Source organism: Sardina pilchardus, chromosome 16, assembly GCF_963854185.1.
Source record: "Sardina pilchardus chromosome 16, fSarPil1.1, whole genome shotgun sequence".
NCBI lineage: Eukaryota > Metazoa > Chordata > Actinopteri > Clupeiformes > Clupeidae > Sardina > Sardina pilchardus.
The window spans coordinates 28,088,421-28,113,420 of NC_085009.1; the positions used below are offsets into that span (position 1 = coordinate 28,088,421).

The following is a 25,000-nucleotide window of genomic DNA, read 5'->3' on the forward strand; positions in this document are numbered from 1 at the left end:
CTTACCAGAAGTGCAAAAAAGGGCCTATAAACAGTAGGCTATAGACAGATGTATGTATAAGTATGGCTAAGTACAGTAATGATATACAGTAGGCCTACACTAATAGTAGCATTACAAGAGCAGTATACAAATGAGTATGTGCTGTACGATCAAAACTTACTTACGATTATGTACAGTTGACTATGGAGTAGTCTACAGTAAGGCTTAGCAGTATTATCAGTGACATTAACAAGCAGTAGCCTATAAATACAGCATGTCCATGTATGGTTGATATGAACAACACTATAGACATACTGTACAGCTGACTATAGCTTGGTGGTTTTCTCTGATACATTCAGTAGGTAGGCCAGGGCCTACTGATAGAAACCAAGTAATCCCTCTCTTATGACATGAACCACTGAAGGACCCTTTCTGAGCGTCCAACACAGTATTCTATTTTTTTTTTTGTCTCGTTTTTCTGTCAAGTTGTTAAAACTTGCAGCAGATAGCAGATAGGTCTACTGTATAAGTTTGTATATGATTGAATGGACATTATTGTTTATTTGCTATTCTCCTGTATTTTCATTGTTTATTTTCATTAGGCTATTGATTGAATTGACATTGTTGTTTATTTTTGCTATTCTCCCTAATGTAGTCTGACCAACTTTAAAAATGTCACTATTAAATTAGTTATTGTATTGCTTTTATTTCGCTTTGGACAAAAGCGTCTGCCAAATCCCATAACCATAACAGGCAACGGGAGTATGAGTATGTGAGAATGTAAACATACTATAGCATACAGTAGTTGAACTGTAAAAGTCACTCATATTTTCCTGGGTGGAGTATAGTAAGGATTAGCAACACAGTAGTATTATAAGAGCAGCAGTGCGGAGGCGGTGTTACAGTAGGCTATATATGTCATATTTAATGTAGGATGCGGTTGGACTGTTACCATAGACACCATGTGGTCTTTGACTTGTTGTCGTACTTGTCGCTGTTGTTCAAGACAGCTGTGCATAATAACACGTCGACCCTGATGAGCATAATAACATGTCGACCCTGATGAGCATAATAACACGTCGACCCTGATGAGCATAATAACATGTCGACCCTGATGAGCATAATAACATGTTGACCCTGATGAGCATAATAACATGTCGACCCTGCTGTCTGCTATTCATATGTGATGTGTGCTGTCTTTATGGGTTTTTGTTTCTTGTATTGTAGGTTGTCATGACGAGATTCATTTGAATGATATGAGTGGCTGAAACATGGAAAAACAAGACAACACAAAACAGGACGACAGTCTAAAGGGGCAAAGGTACGCTGCTTAGCACATAATAAATTATGTTTCTTGAAGAAGTTGCATATCTGTTATTTGTTAAACATCTTTCTAATAGTTTAAAGCAAAGCAAATAATTGATGATTACTTAATTGGTTATTGGATGAAAGCATTGCCAGATGTTCTTCACTACATTAGCATGGTGCTATCTGTGCTACCTACAGTATCTACTTTATCTGTGTGCATACATTTAGATGTAGGTATTTGTACTATAAAGGATATCCCAGCTCTATATGGGACACAGCATATTTTTATCACAGACTTTATATTTACACTACAGCTCACTCCATCATGAGATGCCTCCATCACCTGTGCCCACTTGTGTGTCCATGAAGAGTGACAAGTCAGAGAATCGTGACATAAACTTCCAACATGATGATATGACAGATGGATCAAGGCAAGTCCTTAACAGACCAGGAATCATATGCATGCTTTATTTCCCCTGGGAAAGACTCAGTTATTGGATGGGAACTCTTTGTGCTTCTATTTAGATCAGGGGTCAGGAAACTTTTTGGCCATAAATATCAAGTATGTGTTTTCCCTTTTCCCTTATGAGCCGTCCAATAGTTTATTTGATGTGTTTACTATACTCCACTTTCACTGACACTATGGCTGACTGCAAAAGTTGTGCAGCAAGAAGGTCAAAACGTTAAGGTTTGGGAGAGATTTGGGCAGGTCGTCCTATCTGATGACACTGCCACAGACTGTATTATCTTCTTAGACTGTGAGGCGTTGTACAAATATGATGGACATACAGTCAGACAGGTATATCAAACCTGATTGGGCATTCATGCCGTGGGTCGGTTCCATAGCCTAACTAGCCTGTCACACAAACGCCATCAAATCTGCCCTTAATATCAGCATTTCTGAAATATAAGGTGCCACTGACAGCAGAATCTAAACTAGTGGACTTCTGGTGCTCTGTATGGTGGATTCCATTATCTGTTGACATAGTGCAGCCAAACAGCTAACCTAAATCAAACAGAGTAGTCTACAGCATGCAGATGTTATGCACCTTATAATGTTAACTCCAACTTCCTTTCAGTAGACATATTTCTGGTCCAGTTCATCCAAATCTAAAGTTTAGGCATCGGACATACAGTATGTCAGTGTTTTAATTTAAACTGATGGTTAGTGCAACAATTGCACTATGCTGAAGCATATAGGCTGCAAACTCTTATTGTTTCAAGTTAAATGAGAAAACACTCTCTACCTCAATAGTATGGACTACAACAGATATACATGGCCGTTGACTTGGTTCACGTCGGGTCTGAACGTTAATTAGCAAATATTTTTGATGTTTCTATTCACTCATGCACATTGTTTGAGCATTTTAATAGTACGGGCACAGAGAGTGCACTGAGAGAATTTCAAGAGTTTGCAGTTAACATGCTGTTATAGGATAACTAGTGCCGCATGTGGTGTTATATTTAGGAAAGTATTAGCTGTCCTGGGGGTTTTACATTGGACTGACACAGACAGTGTCCTCTCAACTAGACACAAGACTATTTCTTTAGGGACAATTACAAATGCCACATAGTGGTAGAAATATGCTAAATGTACTGTATGTGCTCTCTTCATTATGGGTTTGACCAAGTTTGGTTTTGATAGATCAAAGCCTTATAAGCCGGCATTTCAGAATGTTTTACCACAGAGTCAGGGATGCCATAGACTCCAATGACACAAGAACTGTGGGGATCTCCATTACCAACAAAGACTGCATGCATAACTAATGGAAGTCTATTTGTGTTTTTTTGCCTTAATTACTCAGTGGTCAAATGGAAAAATGCAAACCAGATGCCGTCAGTGACCACTTCACCCAGGGGGACCTCAAGCACATATTCCAGGTTTGTATGATGCTATATCATGCTGCCCTGATATACACGTTTTTGATGTTACAATACAGAATAATAATATGGTCTTATTCAAAACCTGGGTATTGTAATGCAAAGCTAACCGTGATATTTGTATACCAGTTGCTTGAGGAGAAGATAATTGACTTTGTGAAGAACGAGCTGAAGAGATTCAAGAAGATTGTGAGTCCAGATTACCGAGAAAACTTTGATGATAAAGAGCAGGATGAGAGTGATGCCAGAGAAGGGGCTCTCAAGATGGCACTGCACTTCCTGAGGAACATGGAACAGAACAATATTGCTGACAAACTGCAAGAAAGTAAGAAATGTTCCTTTAATTGAAATTGCAATGGTTGTCACCAAGAAGCTACATTACATAAACAGAACATTACTGCAGTGAATGGTGAATTGGATGTCTTTGCTGTTTATGGCTTGAAAAACATAATTACATTATCTTATTTTTGTGAATTAGATGAACAGGGTGTAGTTTGTCAAACTGAGCTGAAGAGAAATATCAAGATTAAGTACCAGAGTGTGTTTGAAGGAATGCAAAAGCAAGGCAGCTCAGCTCTGCTAGAAAAGATCTACACAGAGGTCTACATCACAGAGGGAGGAAGTGGGAAAGTAAATGAGGAGCATGAAGTCAGGCAGATTGAGTCCATCTCCAAGAGACCAGCAGGACAGGAGACACCAATCAAATGCAGAGACATCTTTAGGCCCCTACCTGGCCAAGACAAACCAATCAGAAGTGTTATCACGAAGGGAGTAGCTGGCATCGGCAAAACTGTCTCAGTTCAGAAGTACATCCTGGACTGGGCTGAGGGGAAAGAAAACCAGGATATCCACTTCATATTTCCACTGCCTTTAAGGGAGCTCAACAGCATGAAACACAAACAGCTCTCTTTGATGGATCTTCTTCACCACTTCTTCTCAGAAATAAAGCAGTTGAATTTCCCAAGCCAGGAGAAATACAAAGTGTTGTTCATCTTTGATGGTCTGGATGAGTGTCGACTCCAACTAGACTTTCAGAAAAATGAAATTTTGACTGAAGTGACAACAACCACTTCATTGGATGTTCTGCTGACAAATCTCATCAAGGGTAATCTGCTTTGCTCTGCTCTCCTTTGGATCACCTCGCGACCAGCAGCAACCAATCAAATCCCACCTGAGTGTGTCGACCGGGTCACAGAAGTACAAGGGTTCAACGACGCTCAGAAGGAGGAGTACTTCAGGAGGAGGATCAGTGATCAGAATCTTGCCTGCAAAGTTATCACTCACATAGAATCATCAAGAAGCCTCCACATTATGTGCCACATACCAGTGTTTTGCTGGATTGCTGCTACTGTTATTGAACGTATTCTTAAGAATGAAGGAGATAAGCAAGTTCCAAAGACTTTGACAGAGATGTACACATATTTCCTTGTTTTTCAAACCAAGCAGAGGAGTCTGAAGTTGGAAGGAGTTTATGACCTCGATCCACAGTGGAACAAGGCTAGTCTCCTTGCTCTTGGAAAGTTGGCCTATGAGCAGCTGAAGAAGGGCAACCTGATATTTTATGAAGACGACCTGAAAGAGAGTGGTATTGATGTCAGAGAGGCAGCAGTACACTGTGGCATCTGCACCCAGATCTTTCAGGAAGAGTCAGGCCTTGATCGGGAAACGTTGTACTGCTTTGTGCATCTGAGCATCCAGGAGTACCTTGCAGCTTTGTATGTGATCCTGATGTTAATAACTGAGGGGAATGATCTCATGTCTCCACAGCAACCCCTCTGGACAGTGTTTCAACTTCTGAAATGGCAAACTGGCAAATCCATGGCCACCTTACAGAAGAGTGCTGTGGACAAAGCATTGGAACATGAAGATGGGCGCTTTGATCTGTTCCTCCGTTTCCTTCTCGGCCTCTCTCTGGAATCCAACCAGAGACTCTTGAGAGGCCTAATAAAGAAAGTACAACATGAAAGTAAAGACGAAATAGCCAGTTACATAAAGACAAAGATCAGGGACATACCATCATCAGAAAGAGTGATCAACCTCTTTCACTGTCTGAATGAAGTCAATGATCACTCCTTAGTGGAGGAGGTCCAGAGCTTCCTGAGTGCAGGGACACTTTCTGCAGCCAAACTCTCATCCACACAGTGGTCAGCTCTTGTGTTTGTGCTTCTGACATCAGAAGAAAAGCTTGATGTGTTTGATTTGAAGAAGTACAGCAGGTCTGATGAATGTCTCCTAAGGCTGCAGCCAGTGGTGAAGGAATCCCAAAAGGCTCTGTGAGTAGGATAGCAATAGCTATGGGCAGAAATGTAAATGGGGGATATTTACATTTATATTAAGTGTGATTCAGAAGCATAACAACCAGGGATGGAAATTAACTTTTTTGTCCACCTGGCACTGTGGCAGGTAGATTTTAAAATCTACCAGCCACTCAACATTTTTACCAGCCAATATATATTCAACCATTCCATACATTATATTGCCAAGTAGAGATGTAACGGTATGAAAATGTAACCCCACAATTATAGTGACCAAAATTATCACGGTTTTCGGTATTATCGCGGTATTGTGTTCAATAAAAGCACTGATAGGCCTACACAAGCTGAAATAGTTTTTAAAAAGTGTGACTGTGTCTATTACATTACAAAAATATAGGCAAAACCATTTTGCCTTAAGCTGGATACAGATCATTCAGAGAAGTGGCAATCCTATCTCTGCTCAACCCTGCTCAGACAATGGCTTGTCTTGTTTCTATTTAGGGCCCGAGCACCGAGGTGCGGCCACTGAAAGTGGCTGCACCATAGGTGCAAGGCCCTATTGTTTTTGCTCAGATTATTCTTATTAGGGCCCGAGCACCGAGGTGCGGCCGCTGTAGCAGCGGCTGCACCGTAGGTGCAAGGCCCTATTGTTTCCGCTCAGATTATTATTATTATTATTATAGTTTTTCCGTCTTACCGAATTGCTTTTTTCACCAACTTAGCATGCTCTAAAACTCTTGTAATTTAGCAGGCATATGTAGAATTCCATGTGTTACTCAGAGACAGAGCTTTGGCCTAGGGCGTGGCTCAGGGACTCTATAGCGCCACCTATCACGCTGTCTGTTGTGGTTGACACATGCATTCACGAAAATGGCCCAGATTTGGTGGGCATGTGCGTTGCATTAATCTGAACAATTTTTACATTTACACTCTATAGTAAATATTCGAAGAATTTGAGTTATGGTTATGATTATGAATTTTGCACATCATGTATTTTGAAACACTTCTCCTAGACGGTTTATCGAAATCATGTCCTTTCAGCAGTAAAATGATCTTGAGGGGTTGCCCGAGAGGAATTGCGACCAGATTTTTGAATTTCAAAAGTATATTGAAATGGCGAAGGTTTGAATCTAGGTGTCTTATAAAAGAAACAAAAAGTTGGTGTTATAGGCAGAAAACAGTGACTAATTTGGATGAAATTTGATGGATTATTAGTTAGTGTGTTTGTAGTGACAGTCATATACAAAGTTTTGAATTTGGTGTTGTTTGTGATTTTTAAAAGCGCATTAATGATTGTGGTGGATACAGTTTTAGCTAAAATATTTTGAAGCGAGTTGATGAATGATTATAATCATATCAAGCTATGCTGCAATTTTGATTTTAACCATGTTAACAGAAAGTGAGTTATTTTTAATTTCATATTTGCCCAATCACACAGCCCCTCCTCTCTGTCCTTCTCTGCCTCTCTCTCTGTTGCAACTAACAGACACACGCACGCACTCTGTCACCCCCCTTCTCGGGTCCTCCCTAACTAACACACACACATTGACACACGCGCGGCTTTCTAGAGACACAGAGACAGAGACAGAGACAGAGACAGAGACAGACACAGACACAGACACAGACACAGACACAGATACAGATACACACACACACACACACACACACACACACACACACACACACACACACACACACACACACACACACACACACACACACACACACACACACACACACACACACACACACACACACACACACATTGACACACGCGCGGCTTCCTAGAGACACAGAGACAGAGACAGAGACAGAGACAGAGACAGACACAGACACAGACACACACACACACACACACACACACACACACACACACACACACACACACACACACACACACACACACACACACACACACACACACACACACACACACACACACACACACACACACACACACACACACACACACACACACACACACACACACACACACACACACACCCTTTGGGCAACCGTGGCCTACTGGTTAGGGCTTGGGGCTTGTAGCTGGAGGATTGCCGGTTCGATCCCTGACCAGTCCACAGCTTAAGTGCCCTTGAGCAAGGCACCTAACCCCTGACTGCTCCCTGAGCGCTGCTGGTTGGGCAGGCAGCTCACTGCTCTGAGTATAGTATATTACAAAGTATACAAAAGTATATTGAAATGGCGAAGGTTTGAATCTAGGTGTCTTGTAAAAGAAACAGAAAGTTGGTGTTATAGGTAGAAAACAGTGACTAATTTGGATGAAATTTGATGTAGTATTAGTTAGTGTGTTTGTAGTGACAGTCATATGCAAAGTTTTGAATTTGGTGTTGTTTGTGTTTTTTAAAAGTGCATTAATGATTGTGGTGGACACAGTTTTAGCTAAAATATTTTGAAGCGAGTTGACGAATAATTATAATCATATCAACCTATGCTGCAATTTTGAAATTTTGACTTTAGCCATGTTCACAGTAAGTGAGTATTTATGTTCATTTGTGTTTGCATATGTCTTATACTCCATCCATTTAGCTGAGCAGGAGTAGGTGCTCTCTCTCTCAGCTGCATGTCTCTCTCGTCCCCTGCTACTTCTCTACACAGACTCACAGACACCCTCTCACCCCTCCCCCGTCATTCTCTCTCTCTCTCACGCACGCACGCGCGCGCGCACACACACACACACAGACACACACAAACGCACACACACACACACACACACACACACACACACACACACACACACACACACACACACACACACACACACACACACACACACACACACACACACACACACACACACACACCCTCCCTCCCTCCCTCTTTCCTCCCTCCCTCCTTCCCTCTGGGCAGCCGTGGCCTACTGGTTAGGGCTTGGGGCTTGTGACTGGAAGGTTGCCGGTTCAATCCCCAACCAGTCCACCACTGAAGTGCCCTTGAGCAAGGCACCTAACCCCTCACTGCTCCCCCAGCACCGCTGGTTGGGCAGGCAACTCACTGCTCTGGGTCAGTGTGTGATTCACCTCACTGTGTGTTCACTGTGTGCTGTGTGTGTTCACTAATTTGGTTAAATTGGGTTACATGCAGAGAAATAAATTTCCCTCACGGGATCAAAAAAGTGTATATTCTATTCTATTGATCCATTTGTCTCTACCCCCTCTGTCTGTGTCTGTCTAGTGTTATTGCTATCGATAGTCAGAGATAGAGCTCTGGCCTAGGGTGTGGCTTAGGGACTCTATAGCGCTACCTAGCATATTGTCTGTTGTGGCTGACACATACATTCAGGAAAATTGACCAAATTTGGCGGGCATGTGTGTTGCTCATGCACATGCCCACCAACACGCACATGTTGCTTTGTTAGATTCCGAAATGTCACAGGTCTCCGCACCGCAGGTGCTCGGGCCCGCCATCGCCGCTTGCGGCTATATTTCTCTCTTCGTCTTATCCCGTGCGGCCCTTTTTCACCAACTTGGCATGCTCCAAAACTCTTGGAATTTGGCAGCTACATGTGGAGTTACCGTGGCTACTCAGAGACAGAGCTCTAGCCTAGGGTGTGGCTCAGGGACTCTATAGCGCCACCTACAATGTTGTCTGTTGTGGTTGACATATACATTCACGGAAATGGCCCAGATTTGGTGGGCATATGTGTTGTATAAATCTGAACAAGTTTTACATTTAAACTATATAGTGAATCTTAGAAGAATTTGAGTTATGATTATGATTATGATTTTTGCATGTCAAGTTTGAAACACTTCTCCTAGAGCCTTTATCGAAATCATGTCATATAAGCACTAAAATGATCTTGAGGGGTTGCCCGAGAGGAATTGCGAACAGATTTTTGAATTTCAAAAGTATATCGAAATGGCGAAGGTTTGAATTATGGTGTTTTATTGAGAAACAGGAAGTTGGTGTTATAGGCAGAAAAAAGATTATGAATTGGATGTAATTTGGCAGCTACATGTGGAATTGCTTCAGCTAGTCAGAGACAGAGCTCTGGCCTAAGGTGTGGCTTTGGGACTCTATAGCGCCACCTAGCAGCACATTATATTTTGTGGTTGACACGTACATTCACCAAAATGAACCAAATTTGGTGGACTTGTGTGTTATTGCTATGGCTAGTCAGAGACAGAGCTTTGGCAGAGGGTGTGGCGTAGGGACTCTATAGCGCCACCTAGTGCGTTGTCTGTTGTGGTTGACACAAACATTCACCAAAATTAACCAAATTTGGTGGGCTTGTGTGTTATTGCTATCGGTAGTCAGAGACAGAGCTCTGGCCTAGAGTGTGGCTTAGGGACTCTAGAGCGCCACCTAATGCATTGTCTGTTGTGGTTGACACGTACATTCACCAAAATGAACCAAATTTTATGGGCATGTGTGTTATTGCTATAGTTATTCAGAGACAGAGCTCTGGCCTCGGGTGTGGCTTAAGGACTCTATAGCGCCACCTAGTGCATTGTCTGTTGTGGTTGACACATACATTCACAAAAATGAACCAAATTTGGTTGGCATATGTGTTATTGCTATAGCTATTCAGAGACAGCACTCTGGCCAAGGGTGTCTTCGGGACTGTATAACGCCACCTAGCACATTGTCTGTTGTGGTTGACACACACATTCACGAAAATGAACCAAATTTGGTGGGCTTGTGCGTTATTGCTATCGATAGTCAGAGATAGAGCTCTGCCCTAGGGTGTGGCTTAGGGACTCTATAGCGCCACCTAGCGCATTGTCTGTGTACGTTCACCCAAATTAACCAAATTTGGTGGGCATGTGTGTTATTGCTATAGTTATTCAGAGACAGAGCTCTGGCCTCGGGTGTGGCTTAGGGACTCTATAGCGCCACCTAGTGCATTGTCTGTTGTGGTTGACACATACATTCACAAAAATGAACCAAATTTGGTTGGCATGTGTTATTGCTATAGCTATTCAGAGACAACACTCTGGCCAAGGGTGTCTTCGGGACTGTATAACACCACCTAGCGCATTGTCTGTTGTGGTTGACACACACATTCACGAAAATGAACCAAATTTGGTGGGCTTGTGCGTTATTGCTATCGATAGTCAGAGATAGAGCTCTGGCCTAGGGTGTGGCTTAGGAACTCTATAGCACCACCTAGCGTGTTGTCTTTTGTGGTTGACACATACATTCAGGAAAATTGACCAAATTTGGTGGGCATGTGTGTTGCTCATGCACATGCCCACCAACACGCACATGTTGCTTTGTTAGATTCCGAAATGTCACATGTCTCCGCACCGCAGGTGCTCGGGCCCGCCATCGCCGCTTGCGGCTATATTTCATATTTGAATTCATACACTTTATATATTTTGATAACAATTTATAGCATATGCATAATTACTCAAAATATTCAGTAATTTGAATACTTCATATTGATTACACTTGTCTTTAATGATATTACAGGGGTGGTGTGTAGGTCTAATGGAGTGCCTGTCACTTTAAGAAGTACATGAACATAATTAGGTCTCATTCGGTTTTAGGAAAATCATGCATAGTTCAAGGATACTTGTTTTCATTAAATAGCGTGAATGTTTAAAAAAAACTAAGAAGGTAAGGAAAATATTTCTGGCGTCATAGAAAAGATATGTGTCTTGCAATGTTAACTTATGATTTAGGTAGGTTACTGTGGTAGCCTATGGCATTGTGAGTTGTCTCGTTCACTTTTTCCTTGGTCATGGGTGGGTGCTTAACTTACTTAGGTAACATGACTCGGAGTTTGGTATATCTGTTATATATATCCGATGTATTTCCTACCTAAACGTATTAACCGGTAGCCTCGTTGTAAATGTATACAGTCAATGGTTGTAGGCTATCTAGCTGCCACGTTAACTGGAAGAGTAGGCTCGGCTGACGCAATGATGAGAGCCAACTAGGCGCTCCGTTCCAGAATGTGTGTTGTGATCGTCATGTCCATCGATGTTGAGGATTGATACAAGGCGTGTGTTCTTATCTCTGCGGCGACTGCTAATATTCTGATGAAATAAACAACTTGAAGTAGAAGTAGTTGCTTACCCGCCACAGTGGCGGGTGTTTTGACATTTCACCCGCCAGCGCCCAAAACTACACGCATTTGGCGGGTGGCGGGTGGCTAATTTCCATCCCTGATAACAACACTAATGCTCTTTTGGTATATTTAGAGAGTCCGTTAACTGGTGGAATGTTTTCCCCTGAAGGCTCAACAGTTGTGGGCTCACTGAGAGGAGCTGTGCAGGTCTGGCATCTGTCCTCACCAAAGCGTCTTCAAAGCTGAAACATCTGGACCTCAATGACAACAGTATTGGAGATAACGGTGTCCAAGAATTGTGTAGTGGACTGGGTAACCCAAACTGTGCACTGGAGACACTCAGGTAAGACATATCCGTATTCCTCAATAAGACACATCATACAGCCGTGAGAATGTCCAGTGTGGGGGGTGGGGTCTTCACATAGCAGTGATGTTGTCTAGTGTGTGTGTGGGTGTGTGTGTGTGTGTGTGTGTGTGTGTGGGGGGGGGGGGTGTCTTATCATCACATGCTGTTGTCCAGTGTATGTATGTAATCCTTTCCTTCTAGGCTCTCTGACTGCAGTATCACAGAAAAGGGCTACGCTAGTCTGGCTTCAGCCCTGAGGGTAAATCCCAATCACCTCAGAGAGCTTGATCTCAGAGGAAATGATCCAGGGAAATCTGGAGTCAAACTGCTTATAGACCTAAAGGATGATCCACAGTGTACACTGAAGAATGTCCAGTAAGTATATTTCTGGAAGAACAGTGGACAGTTCAGTTGTGTATCAAAGATCGTCAAATGCTTCATATGGATATATATCATCAAGCTGGTGAAGTTTCAGACTGCTTGCAGTTGACTTTGTTGTGGTGGAGACACCTTCTGTAGAGATTCAGTTGGTCTTTAATGAATATGATATTTGAAGAGACCAGATGAGCTTAGGTCCTGCAGAGAAAACTGAACCTGTGAGATTCAAAGCTGCAACACCAGGCCAAGCAGATCAAATAATAACACACACATAAATGGGTAGCAATACGCCCTTTCCCCTGAAAACAGCACATGTGGCAGCTCATCATTTCATTATTACTCGATTGTCTGTCTCGCCAAAGTCTTTGTGTCTTTCTATGCCCACATCAGTGATGATTATGTCAGGTGAGATGAAAGGTTTGTTGTCCTCCTTATTTGTCCAGGTTCCTGAAGAGTACTGCTGCTGAGGAAGCCTGTGCTGCTGTGGCTTCAGCTGTGGGTTCAAACCCCTTACTCATGACTGAGCTGGATCTGAGTGGGCGCATACCAGGAGTCTTGGGAGTGACTCAGCTGTGTGCTTTACTGCAGGATCCCCACTGCACACTGCAGAGAATATGGTTAGTGGTTGTTGTTGCATTCACTTCACATAAAACAGCTGGGGTTGAAGGTGGTGTTGCTGTGATTTTGTTACAAAGTCAATCATCATTGTTTTCTTAATTACACCAACATTAAACTGGAGAAATCTGAAAATAGACTATTCTCTGTCCTTTCTTTTCCCACATAGAAGTACACTCCTGTGAGATGTACACAGTGTTGTGTGTTCAGTACAGTGAGGCTGATTCATTGTAAGATGCTCTGATGTGTATCAGTAATGATAATGCAGCTAGCAGCAGTAGCTGTAAAGGGGGGTGAGTGATGAATCTCACTGAATGGAAATACGATTTGTTTTCATGAGATGACATCACATATTAAAAACTTCTGAATGTGCTACTTCACGTCTTCAGTTGACCGTAGTCTTTGCAATATGTTCAAAACACACACGCACGCATGCACACGGACGCACACTCTCACCCCCACACACACACACACACACACCACTCGCTTTTTCATTTAGTCACTTGCTTACACACATACATACACACACAAACACCACTGACCCAGTCACTCACACTCGAATACACACACACACACACACACACACACACACACACACACACACACACACACACACACACACATTGACAGTAACGTTGATTGTCCAAAAAGAGTGAAGATGAAACATTTGTCCTACTTCTCTACAGCCTGGATAACTGCAGTATTGGAGAGGAAGGCTTCAGAGCTCTTGCATCAGCACTGAGATCAAACCCCTCCCACATGAGAGCGCTGTGGCTGAGTGGGAATAAAGCAGGAGACTCAGGAGTGAAGCATCTGTCTTCTCTTCTGGAAGATCCCAACTGTAAGCTGGAGACACTAGAGTGAGTATCACAAGACCAAATACTGAGTTGATATCAGTGAATTTGACAGTGTGTTTTTTTCCTCTTTTTCTCACTCAAACACAAAATCTCATGCACTCACAAATTATTTCAGATGTCAAATTTGATTTTTTTTTTTATTACACACACACATACCACTGAGTCAGGCAGTCACTCTCTCACTCACTTACCGAATCTGCAACTTGACTGAAATACACCAGTTTTCGGAGGGACAGACATACCAACAGAGAAAGCAACGTCTTCTGTCTGACTCAAGTGACGTGAACATTGCCCAGGCCTAACTGCAATAGCCTAAACTATAAATTAACTGCTTGACACTACCACACATCGAGAAATATAGCACGTTATTAACACTGTGTGAGTGGATTGGCAAAACCATACTTTTGGTGAACAGAGATGCAAATAATCGCATTTATTAATTTGTTTGAGCAACAGCCCATGCTCTGCGTTCACTCCAGTAAGAACGCAATAGATGTTGCTACGATATTCACTTAGATAAGACTAGTCCGTTATGCTGGAGAGCAAGAATCTGCTTCGTTTGATGTTTTAAATAACGTTGTTTGTTGCTTTCTTATTTCAGATGTCAAATTTGATTTTTTACGTTACACACACACACACACACACACACACACACACACACACACACACCACTGACTCACTCACTCAGTCACTCCATCCTTTATCCACTCAGTTACACATGAACATAACACACACACACACACACACACACACACACGCACCACTGATTCACTCACTCAGTCACTCCTTCATTTAGTCTCTCACCAACATACAGTGGGTACGGGTTGAGAATGCACCTTCTCCCGCGGGACTCCCGAAGAGATCCCGCAGGCTGTCAAGCCGATTTTTTTCGAGGCTAAGGCAATGTACCCAAACAACCACCAGGTGGCAGAAAGTTTCATCCCGCATTTCAGCTGCATTTAATGATGAAGACCGCATATCCGTCAATAGTCGACTCCTTAATCTCATTTAATCATTAAAATGAAGGTGATGACTGGCGAAATTAATCAAACGACGTTTCAATAAACCATTGTTGAAATTGACAGTTGAAATGGTTATAGAAAATCGCCTACAGCCTAACGCCGACACAGCTGATTCTTTGATTGATTCTAAGCTGTTTTGATGTAGGGGATGGGTAAACTGGCGCGCTACAAACATGCTACCAATCAAATGTAATATTAGTAGGACTAGCCTACTTAGACACTTTAGTCATAGGCAACGTTGCCATGTTAATTTGGGCTAGAAGTGCTTGCTTGTGGTGGCGCTCCTGTCCGCTGCTTCTCCCGAATTGTGTTTGGCAAATTTGTTATTGGGGGAAACGCGGAGAAACGAGATGGTCAGTCCTCGTATTTTTTCTTCACGTTTCGGCTAAGTAATACGTTAAAGTCTTCTTCCGTATTGTACAGACGCTCGGCATGTCAGATTGCAGTTGCAGAGTTTTCGAATGTTTTACAACCCAGCTGGTATCCGCTGTTCATTCCGACATATCCCCACTCGGCGGTAGGCCTAGGCCTATTTAACTTTTTTTTTTTTTTCAAACAACGTGCCATTCCGACATGAGGTCATTAATAGGCTATTAATGTCATAACTATTAGGCTATCATTAGGCTTACTATGCATGGCTGTAGGCAGCTATGAGGCCACTGAGATCTGGACCTCATCGGTTTTGAGAGCTGGAAATACATGTGTTTGCTAAATATCGGTTGTTGTGCATGTTGCGTTCGCGACTCGGGGAAGTGAAAGCAGTTCTGTAAAGACATTGCAAGTTTTCATGGAGATCATCTGCGCCGCGCCGCGCAGCTGTAGCTGATTGTGAAAGCCGATTGGAAATACATAAGTTTAGAGCGAACGTTTCAACTATGTTTGCCATGGTAGACAAAAACACTCAAATAAAACAATAGCCTAAAAAATAACTGCATGCATAATGGACACGGCTCTATATCCTAAATAATTTTCGAGGTTCGCCATTTGGTAATATGATCTATCCTTACTGACAATAATTTAGATTGAGCACAACTAAAGTTGCACGAAGGCAAAATACAGTCCTAAAAGCCTATTCTATATAGCCTGGCCAATATTGTAGATGTGCAAAAGCAGCATTTGCGTGCGTGCTTGCCGGTGAGGTGTAGCCTACAAAAATGAGCATAACATCTGATTATTAAAGTATGGCTATAGGATATAGGCTAGAGAAGAGTTGGTTTAAAATTCAAGTGTAGTAAAAAAGTTTGTGCACATCCCCGGTCAAGGTGCAGAACAAGAGTAGGCTAAATCATAAAAAAATGGAAAAAGGTTCGTACACTTGAAATCCTTCTTTTTTGATTTTATTTTATTTTCTTTATCACAAAGGAATGACGTTTCGACCGTGTGGTCTTCTTCAGATTAAAATTCAAGTACGTGCGCTATTTAACCCCTCGAGACCGACTGCAGTCTGCTGACACAGCCAGACGACTCTCCCAACCCATTAATTCGTTTTGGCCGATATAACCCATTCATTCGTTTTGTGCGTATATAGATTCCTGCATGCTGCATTACCGTGGCCCTTAGCCTACCTTGTGGATGATTTTTTCTCATTGGAATACAGCAGGACAGGATGCCTTTTATCTAACAAACGCAAAAGCTGAGATTGTTGGAAGGACTAGGCTACTCAACAAACTTGTTTTTCGTTTCTGGGAGATCTCGTTATCGTTTTGGATTGTCGGATTTTTATACTTATTGTTTGGACTTATGGACAATGAACTTTGAGGGGTGGTTGTTAGTGCTTTACAAAGCTTTGTGTTAATAAGTGTCGGTCCTCCTATCCTTCAGCTCACTGCGCGATGCAGTTGCGCATAGTGGCCACGAAGTCATTAACTGTTTACGACACAATACATGATATTTGTGTTTTTCGTTTCTTAGATTTAATGCATGTTTGACATGTAAACAGGCCTTCAGTCGAGCGCGATGCAGTTGCGCATAGTGGCCACGAAGTCATTAACTGTTTACGACACAATACATGATATTTGTGTTTTTCGTTTCTTAGATTTAATGCATGTTTGACATGTAAACAGGCCTTCAGTCTGTTAACTTAAGGCCTTCTTTTGCATGGGGTTGCTCGCATCCGCCCGTAACCTAGGCTATTATGTGCGTAGTGGCTGTATACTCTTGATTATAATAAGAGGCAAATTGTTACAGGACAACTTAAACTGACTTCCCCAATGCTTCCCCACAGCACATTACATTTTAATATAGGCTAATATAGGATGAACAAAGTCTATGGACTTGCTATATTAAATCCAGTAGCGTAATAATTAGGCTATGTGCCACGTCCAATTTCGCAAGTGATGTAGTAGGCTACGTTTAAACATCGACAAACGTCTGTGAGACTACCCATTTCATGAAGAGCAATTGTCTTGTGCGATCATTCCCCCTCCCCCACACTTGTCTAACCAGTTCACTAGACATTATAGCCTACCTATAAGCGGCATTGAGGACGATTGCCTCCCTCCCCCCTCTCTCTCGACAGACACTTCCTGACACTAGGGCTCGGGATCATGACATCAAAACTTCGCGGGCACAGCCTCATTGGCAGCTTCACTCCTTAGTTTACTATGGATTACTATAGATTTACTCCCGCCTTTTAGTGTGTTCCTGTTACTTAGTTTTTGCCTTCTTGGTCGTATGTTGCTTTGTAGTGGGGTGTAATAGTGCAACCCACGATCGCAAGAGGAAAAGAATAAATCGCTACTATATTTCTGCTTCTTGTCTTGTGCATCTGAATGAATGGATATTACGTTCAGTGCGCTACCAAATGGCGGCGATATTCCTAGAATGCAAGGCGTGTGCCCGAGCCCTATTATGTAAATGTAAAAATGTGTGTGTGTGTGTGTGTGTGTGTGTGTGTGTGTGTGTGTGTGCGCGCTGAACCACAAATTCACATATTAATTTTTCTTTTCAGCAGACATCGCAATCATAAAAAAATCACAAAACTTTTTAATAGAATAATGCCTCTTGTCTTAATGGGTTCCGGAGAGGTTCGTAGAGTAGGTTTTGAACCCCAGTCGCTAACGTGTGATTAAGATGCCTCAACCAGTTACGCCACAGTTCGAGTGTCATTATCTACGCACTTAGCCAAGAAATATAAAGGATTCAGTCAGTCGAGTTAATTTATTCGCGGCATGCACTTGAAACGCCGATCAAAAGTTCTGACATGTTAAACTGACGTTAGTCATTAATTCACCACATGATAAAATGCTGTTATATTGACGCACAGTAGCCCACGGTAGTCTATGTCTATCTCTGAATCAACATGAACATGCATAACGAGATCCATATAGTTCTAAGTTGCTAGAAACTTCTTTTGCGGAGCTAGGCCTACTAGTCGATGGTTACAATGAATCACCCTCACTGCCCTATCGCATATCTGACCATCCATTGTTACAATGTTACAAAATGCGCGATCTTCTCCATGCATGTAGCCTACGGTTATAAGTAAAGTGACATGATAGGCATGTAGGCCTATTAAAGATATTTCTGTTAAATACATTTTATTTTCAGTTGTCAAAAGTGTTGGGGACAAAATCTGTGATAACAAGTTCTGGGTAAGCTACCCAGCGTCGCCGGTTAAAATGAACATGCCTCCGTTTTAAAATAGCCTATAGGCCTACACATTTCTAAGTATTCCTAGCATAAATGTAGCCTAATGTCCATCTTGTCCATCTCTTTCGTCTTCGCCTTGACAATAATAGCCTATTCACGGAAATGCGGTCTTGTAACCGTAATGAATTAATGAATTAATCTAAGGTTGCCTATCGAGTCTTTCAGGTTGAATTGAAGGCTTCTAAAACCATTTTCATTAATTTCAACAATGGTTTATTGAAACGTCGTTTGATTATAATTTCGCCAGTCATCACCTTCATTTTAATGATTAAATGAGACGGATATGCGGAGCATTTCTCTCCCTCTCCATTGACCAAAACGTTGCTCTGGCATCTCTGCTGGACTGACTGAGTTATAGGCTACGTCGAGTGAGAGAGCCAGCTGTGAGGTAGGCTGTAAAACATTCGAAAACTCTGAAACTGCAATCTGACATGCCGAGCGTGATGTCTCTTTTCTCCGCTTGTCACCAGCGCGGTGTCTTCGGGTTTTTCCGTGTTTTCCGGTATGAGCCGAACCTTCATTTTATTGGGCGGTCTTATGTTGCCCCCTTGCGGTTGCAAAGTCCCGATGCTTCGGGATTCCCGATGTGCGGGAAAGAAAGGAGCATTCTCAACCCGTACCATCTGTACAATCACAGCACACACACACACACACACACACACACACACACACACACACACCATTGATTCATTCACTCACTCAGTCATTCCTTCATTTAAACACACACACACACACACACACACACACACACACTCACACACACAAACACTACTGAATCAGTCAGTCACTCCTGACACAGACACACATGAAAATGAATATGAAGTATTTCTCCTACAGTGGGTACGGGTTGAGAATGCACCTTTTCCCGCGGGACTCCCGAAGAGATCCCGCAGGCCGTCAAGCCGATTTTTTTCGAGGCTAAGGCAATGTACCCAAACAACCACCAGGTGGCAGAAAGTTTCATCCCGCATTTCAAAATGATGAAGACCGCATATCCGTCAATAGTCGACTCCTTAATCTCATTTAATCATTACAATGAAGGTGATGACTGGCGAAATTATTCAAACAACGTTTCAATGAACCATTGTTGAAATGAATGAAAATGGTTATAGAAAATCGCCTACAGCCTAACGCCGACACAGCTGATTCTTTGATTGATTCTAAGCTGTTTTGATGTAGGGGATGGGTAAACTGGCGCGCTACAAACATGCTACCAATCAAATATAATATTAGTAGGACTAGCCTACTTAGACACTTTAGTCATAGGCAACGTTGCCATGTTAATTTGTCAGCAATCAGCTTAAAGGTAGGGTATGGAATGAGCTTTGTTGGCCATTTTTGCAAAATCACTTGAAATCCTATTCCTAACCCACTTATAGCCACTAAGTTGGAAGCACTGAAATGTAAATTAAACACGTCAATCATCTGCGGAACGGGCAGGGCTCGAAAAACTCCAGCCAATAGAATTCCTCACCCCATACCATCATTTCACAGCTCGTTCGTCAATCTAACGTCTTACTCCTCCCCACCGCGCGCGACCCTTTCGGAAGCTGGTGACCGCGAGTCAGTGCTGAAACGAAACCAACTGCCTGCTGCTGCACGTCCATGTTCCCCTCTTGTTGTATGTGTCACTTCATTTCTATACAAACTAACTAAGGCAGCGGATATCTACGGAAACTCAATCACCCACGCAATAAATAAGCTATGTAGCAAAAATTACATTTTACCGTGACACGAAGAGTGCTGTAAACATGAAATCGAAACTTAACAGCTTGGAGCTACGGTGGAATAGGCGAACCAACGGGCCAGCACTAAACTTGGATATTTCAGGAGATAATCGCCCTGGTAAGAACAAACCAGATTCTGTTCAAATATACACACCTATGGCTACTGAACCATATGTACTACAACCCTTTGGAGGTGAATAAAGAATGTAATTGGGGAAGTTGATGTGAGTGATTGTATGGAGACTGGAGCTCATAGTGCTGTAGACGCCAGGCTGGCATTTCATTTAGCCTGGCTCGCTCTCGCGCTGCGCATTTGAATTGTCGCTCGTGCATGGAGGGCGGGACTTGAGGTTGTATATGTTCAGACTCTGCCGTCCGTTTTGCTAATTCCGTACCCAACCTTTAAATGTCAAATCATATTTATTTCTCTTTGTCGCCATGGTATTGGGGGAAACGCGGAGAAGCGAGATGGTCAGTCCTCGTATTTTTTCTTCGCGTTTCGTTATAAGAAATATATAAGTAATAGTTAGTCTTCTTCCGTATTGAACAGATAGGCTACGGGACGCTCTTTGTTCCGTATTTTAAGGAACTACTCAATGCACACACAATGAAAAACACACAAAGAAATCACTAAACATAGAGCCTACAACCTAATGACACTTTAATGCAGCGTTTCTCAAACTATGGGCCGCGAAACGTGGAGACTGCTGCTGGTCCGCAAGACATGGAGTGAAATTAGGTCCGGTGATCTGATAATTTGCTGCGCAATTGACCAAGCAACCGCGGACCGACAGAAAAAGAAAGCAAACGTTGCTGCGGAAATGCTTGCTAATTTGATGTGTTTAAACATAGAGCCATACAATTAGGTGTGTCTGTTATTATGATAATTTTCGAGCATAACTGCTTGTCCATAGCTCAGTGACAGGTGTTAATAGCCTTGCCATAAGCACTGCTGCAGGTGCTTCTTTTATTATGCGGTTAGAGCATAAGCGCTTACTCATATAGACTAACTCAGGGGCAGGTGCAAAACCACCAACTGGGATGGATCGAAGGGCAAGCAAGCACTGCCACACAACGTGAAGGCCTTTGTGTTGTCAACACTAAACAGAAAGTTTCCTACGATGGGGAGAAGTGGCCGCAAGGACTGCATCGATAAGATCAACGAATACAGTAATGTTTTACAACCCAGCTGGTATCCGCTGTTCATTCCGACATATCCCCACTCGGCGGTAGGCCTAGGCCTATTTAACTTTTTTTTTTCAAACAACGTGCCATTCCGACATGAGGTCATTAATAGGCTATTAATGTCATAACTATTAGGCTATCATTAGGCTTACTATGCATGGCTCAGGGTTGCCAACTCTCACGCATTCGCCGTGACACTCACGATTTCAGCATCAATCTCACGCTCTCACGCAGACTTAAGCAATGTCACGCCAAAATCCATTCTTATTTTTCTTCAACCCGTTCGTTATCAGTTGGTGACTTGACCACATGCAGCAGATCATTGTGTAGGCAGTAGACGAATTTAAGGCATGTATAGGCTCTTTAGATGAACTGCAGGGATAGGTCTAATACCTGACTACAACGTTCTCAGCGCAGAGAAATTATGTAAGGGATAATCAACGACGCGCCGTGGAAAATAATGCACGTTCGAAGTGGTAATAAGGACCCGACGCCGCAGGCGTGATTGCTCACGAAGTTCTAGTCACACCGATATGAATGAATGACTCTTGACAGAGCACAATCTTTTCGATGGTATTATAGACCTACTAGTTGCTGTGATAGACGGATCGCGAGAAAATCAACGTGAATTTAGGCTGTTGATGTACTAATTAATTTGTAGGCTATAAGCCATTACAGAGTAATCCCGTTTTTAAATTTCACTAGGCTTTCTACTTGTTCTCCAACTTCAGGTTGTATGCGCCCCAAAATAATGAACTAGGCTACTGCTCTTCCACTTGTTTGGTCTTTTGACTACATAGAAAACAAAACATTTGGCTACTTCCACATATTAATAACTTTAGGATAGCCGAAAAGCATGACTGAAACCTATCACTCTCTTAAAGTGACAGGCATTAAATGACAATAAAGATAGGCTAAATGTAAGTGAGTATGACAATTGTGTCAAAATCTAAAATCAATATGAAATAGTCAACTTGCTATGTATTTTAGCTAATTACGCAGATCATAAATAATGTAAACTTAATATGAATTTCAAAATGTTTGAAATACAGACATGGAACCACCTTTTCACTGAGTGTGTTGGGGGCTTGTAATGTCTTTGTGATCTTTGTGGGGGGGCTCCCAAATCAAATCAAGAAAATATCAAAATTCTTGACTGATTATCAATATAAAAACAATTGTGACACTACATTTCTTATCATGTATTTTTTCATTGACTATGGCTGCTAACTGATAGCCTACATGAGATAGATAGGCCTAAATATATGGATGGATTGATGGATGGTTGTTTGGGTAGATAGCCTACTGTACAGAACATCTACACAGTATGATTCTGTAAATGACCTATTATTTTATTGGATGTGAGTTGTATCGGTCTACAACACCACTACAAATGACATTGGGAAAGCCATACTGGTAGGCCTATATTTTATTCACCTGGTTTAACAACTACCAGATGTTTATATGTAGTCTATATGGTCTAGGCTATGGGCCCCGTGTGTCTGGCAAGGGGCCTGCAATTAAAGATTGTGCTGATATCTTCGGCACACATTTTTTTTTTTTTTTTTTTTGCGTGCCCCCCCCCCCCCCCCCTCTTCAAAATCTCACTCCAGCCAAACACCCGAAGTTGGCAACCCTGATGGCTGTAGACAGCTATGAGGCCACTGAGATCTGGACCTCATCGGTTTTGTGAAAGCCGATTGGAAATACATAAGTTTAGAGCGAACGTTTCAACTATGTTTGCCATTGTAGACAAAAACACTCAAATAAAACAACAGCCTAAAAAATAACTGCATGCGTAATGGACACGGCTCTATATCCTAAATAATTTTCGAGGTTCGCCATTTGGTAATATGACCTATCCTTACTGACAATAATTTAGATTGAGCACAACTAAAGTTGCACGAAGGCAAAATACAGTCCTAAAAGCCTATTCTATATAGCCTGGCCAATATTGTAGATGTGCAAAAGCAGCATTTGCGTGCGTGCTTGCCGGTGAGGTGTAGCCTAGCCTACAAAAATGAGCATCACATCTGATTATTAAAGTATGGCTATAGGATATAGGCTAGAGAAGAGTTGGTTTAAAATTCAAGTGTAGTAAAAAAGTTTGTGCACATCCCCGGTCAAGGTGCAGAACAAGAGTAGGCTAAATCATAAAAAAATGGAAAAAGGTTCGCACACTTGAAATCCTTCTTTTTTGATTTGATTTGATTTTCGTGTGGTCTTCTTCAGATTAAAATTCAAGTACGTGCGCTATTTAACCCCTCGAGACCGACTGCAGTCTGCTGACACAGCCAGACGACTCTCCCAACCCATTCATTCGTTTTGGCCGATATAACCCATTCATCCGTTTTGTGCGTATATAGATTCCTGCATGCTGCATTACCGTGACCCTTAGCCTACCTTGTGGATGATTTTTTCTCATTGGAATACAGCAGGACAGAATGCCTTTTATCTAACAAACGCAAAAGCTGAGATTGTTGGAAGGACTAGGCTACTCAACAAACTTGTTTTTCGTTTCTGGGAGATCTCGTTATCGTTTTGGATTGTCGGATTTTTATACTTATTGTTTGGACTTATGGACAATGAACTTTGAGGGGTGGTTGTTGGTGCTTTACAAAGCTTTGTGTTAATAAGTGTCGGTCCTCCTATCCTTCAGCTCACTGCGCGATGCAGTTGCGCATAGTGGCCACGAAGTCATTAACTGTTTACGACACAATACATGATATTTGTGTTTTTCGTTTCTTAGATTTAATGCATGTTTGACATGTAAACAGGCCTTCAGTCCGTTAACTTAAGGCCTTCTTTTGCATGGGGTTGCTCGCATCCGCCCGTAATGTGCGTAGTGGCTGCATACTCTTGATTATAATAAGAGGCAAATTGTTACAGGACAACTTAAACTGACTTCCCCAATGCTTCCCCGCAGCACATTACATTTTAATATAGGCTAATATAGGATGAACAAAGTCTATGCTATATTAAATCCAGTAGCCTAATAATTCTATGTGCCACGTCCGATTTCGCAAGTGATGTAGTAGGCTACGTTTAAACATCGACAAACGTCTGTGAGACTACCCATTTCATGAAGAGCAATTGTCTTGTGCGATCATTCCCCCTCCCCCACACTTGTCTAACCAGTTCACTAGACATTATAGCCTACCTATATGCGGCATTGAGGACCATTGCCTCCCTCCCCCCCTCTCTCTCGACAGACACTTCCTGACACTAGGGCTCGGGATCATGACATCAAAACTTCGCGGGCACAGCCACATTGGCAGCTTCACTCCTTAGTCTACTATGGATTACTATGGATTTACTCCCGCCTTTTAGTGTGTTCCTGTTACTTAGTTTTTGCCTTCTTGGTAGTATGTTGCTGTGTAGTGGGGTGTAACAGTGCAACCCACGATCGCAAGAGGAAAAGAATAAATCGCTACTATATTTCTGCTTCTTGTCTTGTGCATCTGAATGAATGGATATTACGTTCAGTGCGCTACCAAATGGCGGCGATATTCCTAGAATGCAAGGCGTGTGCCCGAGCCCTATTATGTAAATGTAAAAATGTGTGTGTGTGTGTGTGTGTGTGTGTGTGTGTGTGTGTGTGTGTGTGTGTGTGTGTGTGTGTGTGCGTGTGTGCGCTGAACCACGAATTCACATATTAACTTTTCTTTTCAGCAGACATCGCAATCATAAAAAAATCGCAAAACTTTTTAATAAAATAATGCCTCTTGTCTTATTGGGTTCCGGAGGTTCGTAGAG

General features: G+C 42.3%; 2 protein-coding genes across 2 annotated transcripts in view; both read left to right on the top strand.

Moving 5' to 3' along the window:
* LOC134059783 (NLR family CARD domain-containing protein 3-like) overlaps nt 1–5,611 on the top strand; it is a 6,226-nt gene extending 615 nt beyond the window's left edge. Inside the window, exons 2-6 of the mRNA XM_062516287.1 lie at nt 1,207–1,300; nt 1,602–1,718; nt 3,093–3,168; nt 3,298–3,493; nt 3,647–5,611. Coding sequence (XP_062372271.1) covers nt 1,251–1,300; nt 1,602–1,718; nt 3,093–3,168; nt 3,298–3,493; nt 3,647–5,445 — 2,238 coding nt within the window. The 5' untranslated portion in view covers nt 1,207–1,250 and the 3' untranslated portion in view covers nt 5,446–5,611. The remainder of the gene's footprint in view (nt 1–1,206; nt 1,301–1,601; nt 1,719–3,092; nt 3,169–3,297; nt 3,494–3,646) is intronic.
* The window catches only part of LOC134059637 (NLR family CARD domain-containing protein 3-like), a 150,585-nt gene that overhangs the window by 123,271 nt on the left and 2,314 nt on the right, over nt 1–25,000 (top strand). Inside the window, exon 6 of the mRNA XM_062516080.1 lies at nt 13,489–13,662. Within this exon, the coding sequence (XP_062372064.1) occupies nt 13,489–13,662 (174 nt within the window). The remainder of the gene's footprint in view (nt 1–13,488; nt 13,663–25,000) is intronic.